The following is a 10463-nucleotide window of genomic DNA, read 5'->3' as shown; positions in this document are numbered from 1 at the left end:
TTTAAAGTCGCTCAGCGAGCTATGGAACGAGCTATGCTCGGAGTTTCTCTGAAAGATAAACTCCGTAATGAGGTTATCAGACAGAGAACCAAAGTGATCGACATAGCTCTTCGGATAAGCAAGCTGAAGTGGCAGTGGGCTGGACATATCTGCCGAAGAACCGACAACCGCTGGGGTAAACGAGTTCTTGAGTGGAGACCACGACTTGGCAAACGTAGTGTGGGACGCCCTCCTGCCAGATGGAGTGACCATCTGCGGAAGATTGCTGGCAGGAAATGGATGCGTCAAGCCGAGAACAGGGCGAAATGGCGTGCATTAGGGGAGGCCTATGTCCAGCAGTGGACTGCAATAGGCTGATGATGTGACGTACAGAAAAGGAATGAATGGTACGACATGCGGATAGGCTCCTAGGAAACAAGCTTTACAGATCATTGGATTTAGGACTAAATATTTCAATTTCATACTTTAAATTCTAAATGTTTTCCAATGATATTGTAAAATAGACACAAATTGATGGTTAATTAATATTCAAACAATATTGAAATTGTTGAAATGTTCAGAGAGTATTATGCAATGTGCGAATTAATACGTGGTAACACTGTGAATAAATGATTGATGTAAATGAGCGGATAGAATGGTTGGAAGATGTTTTGAGGAGCGAATGGTTGGAGTGAATGAAAGTAAATTTCGAGAGACGACGTTGAAGGTGTAAGGTGTTTTTAGTTTGTTTTCTGATTTCATTTAAAATAAAATATTTAAACCAGTTTAATAGTTTACTGTCTTCCACATGATCCCACATAAATGTTTAATAATACATTGTTTATACAAACATAACAAATCGCCGAAGGAGTAAAGCCCATTCCCAGGTCATTTATGCCTGGCATTGTAAAACTACACGGGCATTATGTTCATTCCTTCCTCGAACCTGCAAGATGTGGAATGATCTCCTTCGTGAAGTACCTATTTGCTTTGCGCTATGACAAGGTGTTCTTCGAAAAGCGTGAAAAGCGCTCGCCGCTACTGGTGAGTCCTGTTGGCGCTGTGTCCTATGGATTGTAATGTACATTCCACTTGGAATATTTTGTAGATTATAACGTAGCCATGATAGTAGTAGTAGGCTCCGCAGCCTCCGCAACCTCCATACTCTTGCTTAGTATGTTTCAAGTTCCAAATTCAAAAGGGTACAGATATGGTGGTAATAAATCCAGTTTTATAAATACTAGTCCCGTTTTATTAATACTTGTGATTTTTATAATGCTTATTGCACAAGATATTTTTCGTAACTGGTAAATAGTTAAAAAAAATAACGCGAAGACGTGTTCGCTGCCGCGATCGGGCAGGGAGTGGCGGTGGAACGAAACAAAATCAGAATGTGAGGCAAAAGAACTATGGAATAATTTAAATTTGGATACGAGTGGCCAGGAACCGGAGAAAGGCGATATAAAGGTGGGATGACGATGTAAGGAGGTCACGCAGTCACGGGCGTATTAATAGGGCTCTCAAAGGCTGGCAGCGCATAGGTAGCTCATGTGATGTTGCAAATGTCCATGGGTGATCATGGACATTTGCAAACCCATCAAGTGGCTCGTTTGTCTCCCATTCCATGTAAAAAAAATATTATATGTATGTATATATACATTGTATTATTAAAATGAATGTACGTATTAAGTATAATTATGTAGATATTCATAAGGCTATTGATCATATTTCAATGTTATTTTTTTCACTTTTTTCTCGTATTGTTTTTCTTTAAACTGGGACTGAATTATTTTGTTTTTATTCTTAGTACTTTTTAATTAGTTAATATGTCCGCTGTTAATAATTATTTTAGTGGTTAATTGGAATTGGCCTATCCAAAAAATGCAATAAGTATGTTAAGGTTAAAATTGTAGTATAGCTGTTGTTATCCCAAATAAAGTAATAACAACTTTTTAATAAAAAAAATGTGGAATTACATCTATTTGCCACGTTTTATCGCAATCAATAGCGGGGAGTTGGTGAAATCCAATAAACTGGGTTCATCCCCTAATTTGCAACCCTTATAATATTAGAATATTTTCTTCAAATTGGAATGGCATCACTACTAAAGTACCCCCTTTCTAACAAAAAAAGAATCATCGAAATCGGTTCACATATTTTTTATAACGCCAAGTGACGGGACGTACAAGTCGTGCGCCTGGTGGTAAGCGATCTGTCCATAACAGTTGCAGTAAGATCTACGGGTATTGCCATTGCACCCGTCACCACGAGACATTAGTTGGCAAGTCCCAAGTGCATGTAATTTCACCAGCCTTACCATTCCAAACCGGATCGCAATAATGCTCACATTACTGTTTTGTGTCAGAAATAGGTAAGGTGGCAGTACTTCCCTTGGACGAACTCTTTTATGAGGAGAGTAATCACGTAACATATAAAAAAAATACAGTCAAGTTGCTAACTTCCTCCGTCTTTTCATGTCGGTTAATAAAATAAGCGATTCCCAACGCTTCATGATTAATGTAGCCATAAAAAATGTAATCAATTCAACTATAACTCCTAATGATTCAAATTTGTCTACTTATACAGCGGACTATACTAATCAAGTTTAACCTGTCAGTCTTCTAGTTACCCTCCACACTAAGTCAATCAATGCCTCCACAGGTCATAATTTTGTAGTAATTAAAATTTCACATTTTGTTTTCGCTTGTAATTGCTCAATAGCTTCATGTAGCCATAAAAAAACGTAATCATTTGAACTATAACTCCTAATGACTCCAATTTGTCTACTTAGACAGCGGACGAAAATACACTTCCAAGTTTGACCTCTGCTGCCTAACGTATAATGATTTACGAGTAAAGTTCAAAAGGAACATAATATTTGTCCTTGACTTTAACAAGGTGAGAGTTTAATGGTTCTTCGATAATCAGTATCTTTTATAGAGACGTTATAATTTATAGGATACACACTGACCTAATGCCCGTGGCATAACGTGTTTAATAGAATTGCTATAAATCGTATGCCATAACAAGCTGTTGTCAAAGTTTCGTCTCATTTCGGTTTTAAACGAATGTATGACTGTTTGTTACTTTTATATTAGATAAAATTAATAAATAAGGAAATAAACACGTGACACGGACACACCACATACGTTGCTCTGATCCCAAAGTAAGTAGCCAAAGCAATTGTGTTATGGAAATCGGAAACAACGATGGTCCACAAACACCCAAATCCGAGACAATATAGAAAAAATGGTTTTTAAATTTGACCCGGCCGGGGATCGAACCTGGGATCTCAGAGGTGGCGACACTATGAAAACCGGCGTGCAAGCCACTCGACCATGGAGGTTGTCTAATACGTCTGTTGTAGCAGTAGAGCTCCTTGTGAAGAAAGGGTTCTTCCAGGGCAGTACTGCCATCTTACCTATTTCTGCTGCCAAGTACTAATATGACCATTACTACGTTCCGGTTTTGAAGGGCAAGGGTGCTGGTGAAATTACAGGCACTTGGGACTTGTCAATTTATGTCTCAGGGTGACAGGCGCAATAGCAGTGCCCCTCAGACCTTCGAGATTTAAAGCTTGGAATGGCAATGCAACTGTTATGGATTAGACACACGGTTTGTTCGTTCCGTCACTTGATATAAAAAAATGTAAACTATATAACTTTTTCATAAAAAAAAAACGTCCTTGTGATAAGCGGAATTACATCTATTTGCCAAATTTTATTGATATTAGTTAAAGTGGGTGAAATCAAATGAACCGTATTCGTTACCTAATTTGCCACCCTTAGAGATGGAATAATTTCTTAAAATTTGATTGGAATGACTATAGAGGTACCTCTTTGGAAAAAAAGGATCATCAAAATCGGTTCATAAATGTCAGAGAAATCGCGTAACATACACACAAAAAAATACAGTCAAATTGATGTCCTCTCTTTTCAAAAATAAAACTTAAAGTTCAGACATTTACACATTTTAGTGTAGTTTTTTCTATTAAAATATAAATCTGGCCTTTAAATGGCAAACAGAGTTTAATTTAGGTTGACAAACCATTTAGATTCATTCACGTGTTGTTTTCGTGATCAACGTAGAAAAATACTACAAACTGAGATCATTTCAGACAGGTCAAGGGCAGAGCTAATAAGACCATATTTGAATTTAAACGATATGTTGAGTTTATTAAAATGTAATTCAATGATTAATTTAAATTTATTTGATTAAATTCCGCTTAATAATGATGGGGGCGCTCTTGCGACCTTTAACGATGACACGTGATGGATGTGGACGAGATTAGTCGGAATAAAATTATGAGATTTTGGTTTCCTATTGAAGGATATTCCTCCATATATTTGAAAGCTTGAAAGCGAACTTCACTTATCATTTCGTTCGAAGAAACAGGTAGATTGGGCGAACATTGTAATATTTACTGGGTATATCTAAACATCGAACTTAAAGGTGGCTGTACGTAAACTCCTGTAGGGATGTTGTACACCGTCGATGGGAATTGTGTTTAGCTCAGTTAAACTATTCTTCAGCTATCTAATTCTTAGATTTTCGCGATTGTTAGAGCATTTGCGCACTACTACTACTAGCGATATTCATATTTTTTCGGATTGGAATCGGACTTAGTGCACAAGCTACATCCAAAGTGGATCCGAGTTTCCTAGATTTGTGCAGTCTCGGATTCGGAGCGAATACGTAGGAAATTGAACAATTTTTATTCGCAGGCGTGTAGCTTAACATCAGACAAACGACTTGTTCGTCCCGTCACTTGATGTTATAAAAAAAAATATGGTTACAGTTAGTCGTTAAGAGCCCGAAACGTTTGTTTGTTTGAAAAAAACAAGTATACACGACTAAATCAAAGAAATAAAATCGTTTTTTCTTTTTTTTACGTCACCAACTGATGTGACGGACAAGTCGTGCGCCTGGTAGTAACGATAATAATTGTAATGGCACTTATAGCTTTAAGTCACAAAGATTTAAGGGGCACTATCACTTTGCCCGTCACCCTAAGACATAAGTAGACAAGTCCCATGTGACTGTAATTACCTTTTAAAACGGAAATGCAGTTACGCTCCCATTACTCATAGGATTTGCAAAGGACCCAAACCTTCACAGACCTCAAGGTCACCTATAAGACAGACGTTGATTTATTTGGAAAAACACGCATACCCGGCTTATATTTGAAAAAATAGTTTCATTTCCTACCCGTTAGCTGTCATAATTAATGCAAGATTACCTCTAGCTGTTTTTTTGAGGCCAGGTACTTAAAGCGTTTCATAAAAGATATGAGAATTATAATATATGACATAACCTATACTACCTGCTACTAATACGAGGCTCCAATCCTCCTACATATTAATGTGACGTGTGTCCAAATATATAATATAATGTTCTGGCTACAAGACTTTGAAATGTTACCTAGTAATTTGTTGTTCTATAGGCTGATGCGTGATTTAAGGACAAAAATTGTTATAGAGTGACTGATTTTTTAAACAAATGTTGACAATAAAATTGCTGTTTGCTGTGTGCATTTAGGTGTTTAATATTAATAATTTATTAGATTTGACATTAGTACCTATTGATTGACTAAATATTATAGTTAGTCTAAATATATAATTAGTCTGATAGAACGTCCTAGTAATTTTTTAACAGCCCTTCACAAGGGCAGGATCAACGACTTCGTTTTTCAGAATTCGTTTCCGATAGATCACATCAATAGTCTATCGAATTATTAGTGGAATTTTAGAAAAACTATATAAAATTTAATTTATTTATTATCATGTTATTTTACTACAATGATTTTTTGCGAAAATGCTTCACTAGTTTATTGTTCATAGACACAAAGAGCGAACACTAAAACAATTTTTTTCGACCTGACTGTACTCAAACCAGTGTCTGTTGTCATGCCAGGACACCACTCTCATTGTAACTCAGTTGGTGAAGAGGGGTAACCCCGGCATAGCAACCGACTCTGGTTGGTGTCCAGACAGATAGAAGGATTTTTTGTTTGTGTTCGACCTTTGTATCGATAATAAAAACCAAACTTTGTTATGATTATGAACACAAAGATCGAAAACAGAAAAAAGTTTATTTATATTTTTTTTATTTGATCGAAAAGCGATATCTGAGTCAGTTGTGATACCTATAAAGGTATCGGCTGCGAGGAGTAGGTTAACCAATAATCTCTCACTAGATGTCATTCGCGGCGATGAATGCCGAAAGTTAGTGTAACGATCTATAACAAAAGCACAGGAGAATTTCGACGACTCGCTAACTATACCCGAGGCTCAGATAGTTAAAGCAATGCTACGGTGCAGCATGCTCGTGAGTTCAAGTCCCACCGGGTCAGAGGAAAAAAAAATTTTGTTCATAATAATATATGAAGTTTCTTAAATATCATTGGAACAGAGAAAGCCCTAATTTTGTTTATATTAAATAAATAAAACACCACGATTCGACATAGATTTTTTTTATAAAACATTAAATTAACGAAAACTCTAAATAACACAAAATTTACCAAATTATAAATACATTTGACAAAATTAATTAGCTCAGTAATAAAATAGAAAAAATTAACATTTTTAAAATTCAATAACCGGTATTATCTTCCATGACATTTGTACACCTGCAACCGTCATTCATACTTGGAATTCAAAGCAGTCAAAGACCAGTAGGGGTCGCGGTCTTATATTCTTATTAAATGCCTAAAAGTTCATCTTCTATGATAAATTTGAAAGAAATCGCTCAAAACTCTTTAGGAACTGTAATATAATAACGCACACATTCAATATAGCCTCGCACTAGGGTAAACGCTGTGTCGCGGGTGTCATGGACACATACAACCACAAATTACAACCAAAAAACTCACGAAAATAAATAAATGTAGGCGATACAAACATTTCTCCCGGCCCGGGAATAGAACCTGGGAACTTTGCGTGACAGTCCGGCATGGTAATCGTCCGGCCACGGTGGCAATATGTACCAAGAGTGTGCATCGGAGTTTAAGTCGAGTGATTGTACTGGCCATTTCAGCACCTTGACGTTATGCTCACGAAGGCAGTCGATGCAACACTCAAAACTTCAGAGGAATCTTCATATTTCAACACCAGCTAAAAAGCTTAGTTCTGCTGCTTATGCCATACGGAAGGTCAGACAACTTACTGACGTCAGGACAGTCAGAGCTATTTACTTCAGTAACTTTCACAGTATTATGTCGTATGGCATTTTATTGTGGGGCGCAGCTTCTAATTTCGAAACATTTTTTATCTTGCAGAAGCAAGCGGTTAGAGCGATTTGTATGATGTTATCGAAATTAAGTTCGCGTACTTCACTCATGGAGATTTTTAAATGAATCATCATATTAACTGATCACAACTTATTTACAATTGTATAATTTTTGTGCGTCTCAATATTGAATTGTATAATAAGTGGAAGTTTGTGTTACCGTTACGCTTTTTTATGCCTACGTTGACAAGTTGGGTTCTTCTCTTAGTCGGTTAATTTTAAAACGCTTTCTAGAAGAAATACACTTTGTTCTATTAATATTGTAACTTTACGTATATTTTACTCAACACATTGGCATTATTCAAAGTTTTAATTTGCATTTCGCTAACCTTACTGGACTAAATAAATGGTTACAAAAATATGGGTATAAAAAGCGGATAGATACGGGAAATATCTTGGAAAATGTCACCTAAAGAGTTCACCTTGCAATAAACAAATCATTTGAAAATTCAAGATTCTTTGTTGCAAAATAATGCAAATGGCTTATTCCGCTCGTATCACACGATGCCGACACAGTATAAAACGCGAGATGTTTATTTTATAATCACAGTTACACATCGTCTGTTAACTTTGACACAACATGGTGAGTGAGGATTAATTAAATAAATTAAATTCAAAATTCCAATGTGTAAAAAAATATAGACAACTAAAGACAACTATTAAAATATATAGTTTAATAGTTATTCTTACTTCATAATTTCTCCAAGAGCGGAAATAATTTGTTGTATTAATTATAACCTTTTTATAAAATTTTTATGAAAACCGTATACAGAAGTTTGTGAAATTACATCTTTTTTTAATATCGTCAAGTTGTCAAATTTTATTGAAATCAGTTATAAGAAAGTGGGTGAATGAGCAGAATTGGGGCCGATTCTGCTAGAAATATAATAAGAGTTGGACTATAAGATTTATTGAAATGACAATATCATATTGCATTAGTTCCTTTTTGTTTCCAACAGAAAGCCTTCATCGCCGTTTTCGCCCTAGTGGCAGCAGTTAGCGCGGATGTGTCCCATCTGGCCCGCTCGCGCAGTGGCGGTCCCGACGCTGAAGCTCAGATCTTGAGGCAAGATGCTGACGTTAACGTTGAGAGCTACAATTATGCCTATGAGACAAGCAATGGTATCGCTGCCCAGGAAGCTGGACAATTGAAGAACGCCGGCCGCGTAAGTATTTTTTTATTTTTGTTTCAGTGCTTTTATAAACCCTTTTCAGGGTTTGTGGCATCTAAACCCGGGATCGGCTTAAAGTTGCAACGAAACCCAAATGAATCCAAATGCGAGTATCGTGTGATCGCAGGACTACTGGTTTGATTGACTGATCCGGGAAAATATGTATAAAATATTGTTGTATACACTAAAAGAGGGGGAAGGTTTTTTCCCAATAATGCGACAGAAGAGGATTTTCAAAATAGAATATATATAGCATAGTTTACGATATTATATAATGCCGGTTAATATTGTAGACACGAATTTTGAGAATTTTTGTAATTCATAACCCCTAAATGGTTCCTTTCTCTGCAACTGTTTGTTTTGTAATCAGGTGCAACAGAATAAATAATTTTCCTAAAACGAAACTTGCGCGACTTTTTATGGCAATTATATTTTTAAAGCAGTGAATTCTAATGAGCTGTATTAAGTTGTTACCTATTTAGGTGTCAAAAAAAAGAACAAAACTATCTGAAATATAGGAAACATAAAACCATACAAAGACACGACAAGCAGCACATGTAAAAATTCGTACGGTCTGCTGGTTCGTTCCGTAGCTTGGTTGGTATAGCGTCTGCCACGGTATGCTAGAAGACGTCGGTTCGAATCCGGACAGATCGAAGGAATTTTTTGTAAATGTTCGATCTTTGTATTAATAATTATAACAAACTTGTGCAGTAATTTCACATAAAACATAATTGAATATAAATTAAATAAAAATTTATATAGGAAACATACAAAAAAAATTTATCAAATGTACATTAAAATCAAGGTTAAACATTGATGACATTTAACTGGCAGATGATACGATTAATATATGTAAATCGATTTTAATATCAGACCGTGATATTTCGTTTAAGGTCAGTGCGTTTCGCAATAATTGAAATTCAATCAGATTATGAAATCTGTCAGTTTAATCTGTTTTTATTTTTTAGACACTTTGACCTCTTTTCAAGGAAGAAGAACAGTTGATAATTTTATTGTAAAGCGATACAGCGAACGTCAGGCTACAAAAAATTAAAATTTTCTTCCCACACGTTCCAGATCTTGGTCCCGATAGGATCACATTTGCGAATATTAAGCTACTTAAATAAGTCATTTAATTATGATTTTTTTTTTAATACAGAATTATTTTATTAAAAATTAGATTACACTTTATTAACACTATCTGGCACCAATAATGATTCGAGTCAATCACTTATTTATGTTTTCATATGCAGGAGGACGCAGCCATCCAGGTCCAAGGTTCAAACTCATACACTTCTCCTGAAGGCCAAGTTATCCAGCTGCAATATGTCGCTGACGAAAACGGCTACCAACCTCAGGTAAAGTACTCTATTTAATTGTTCTTTCAAAAAATTAATTAAAATCACTCTTAAATTAACTCAATAGGTTAATAAAAGAGCTGCTATTTTACATATAATTGATTACACTGCATTATTGCGCAAAATGAAAACTGCATCTCGTCGTTCAGGCTCTTTAACGGCGTTCGATATTAGTGTTTGTAGCCCAATGTTCTTCAACAAACAAGCTGATAAAACTTCTCAAAATAAAACATATTATATTCTTTCAGGGTTCCCATCTGCCTACTCCCCCTCCTGCTCCCGAAATTCCTGACTACATTGTCAGGGCTCTGAAGTACATCGAGGCCCATCCTCCTCCACCAGAAAGCCCAAACGCAGCTAGAACGAATGCCTACGGTAGATTCTAATCTAAACAAGGCACCAAAACACTCTTCATCACTGCCATAAAATGTTAAACAATTACGTCTAGTCGCTACTCAATAAATAGTCGAGCAATAAAAGACGATCTATAATTATGTGATTTTATTTCAAGTGCCTTTACATTAAATTTATGAGACATCCAATTGTTTTAGTATAAATTTTAAGAATTTCATCACAAAAGATTATCACTGAGTCATATTATGCGCCATGGTCATGGGTTGACTGAAAAAGATAGTTAATAACTTAAGAGAGACATACACGCAAG

The 10463-nt window shown here is 35.8% G+C and overlaps 1 protein-coding gene across 1 annotated transcript; it reads left to right on the top strand.

The window, feature by feature from the left end:
- Window positions 1-873: 873 nt before the first annotated feature.
- LOC113235911 (larval cuticle protein LCP-17-like) lies at window positions 874-10209 on the top strand. The gene is made up of 4 exons (XM_026471833.1): window positions 874-1023; window positions 8187-8432; window positions 9695-9799; window positions 10048-10209. Exons 1-4 carry the CDS (start codon window positions 874-876, stop codon window positions 10183-10185), a joined length of 639 nt encoding a protein of 212 aa, XP_026327618.1. The 3' UTR covers window positions 10186-10209.
- The last annotated feature ends 254 nt before the right edge of the window (window positions 10210-10463 follow it).

The sequence above is a fragment of the Hyposmocoma kahamanoa genome, unplaced genomic scaffold, assembly GCF_003589595.1.
Source record: "Hyposmocoma kahamanoa isolate Upper Pololo Valley unplaced genomic scaffold, ASM358959v1 88, whole genome shotgun sequence".
Classification (NCBI taxonomy): domain Eukaryota; kingdom Metazoa; phylum Arthropoda; class Insecta; order Lepidoptera; family Cosmopterigidae; genus Hyposmocoma; species Hyposmocoma kahamanoa.
This window is presented reverse-complemented; position numbering and strand designations above follow the sequence as displayed.

Coding starts and splice junctions, on each gene's coding strand:
- LOC113235911 (XM_026471833.1), top strand. CDS start 874: ATGCCTGGCATTGTAAAACTACACGGGCATTATGTTCATTCCTTCCTC. Junction 1,024..8,186: donor AAAAGCGCTCGCCGCTACTG/GTGAGTCCTGTT, acceptor TTATTGAAATGA/CAATATCATATTGCATTAGT. Junction 8,433..9,694: donor AATTGAAGAACGCCGGCCGC/GTAAGTATTTTT, acceptor TTTCATATGCAG/GAGGACGCAGCCATCCAGGT.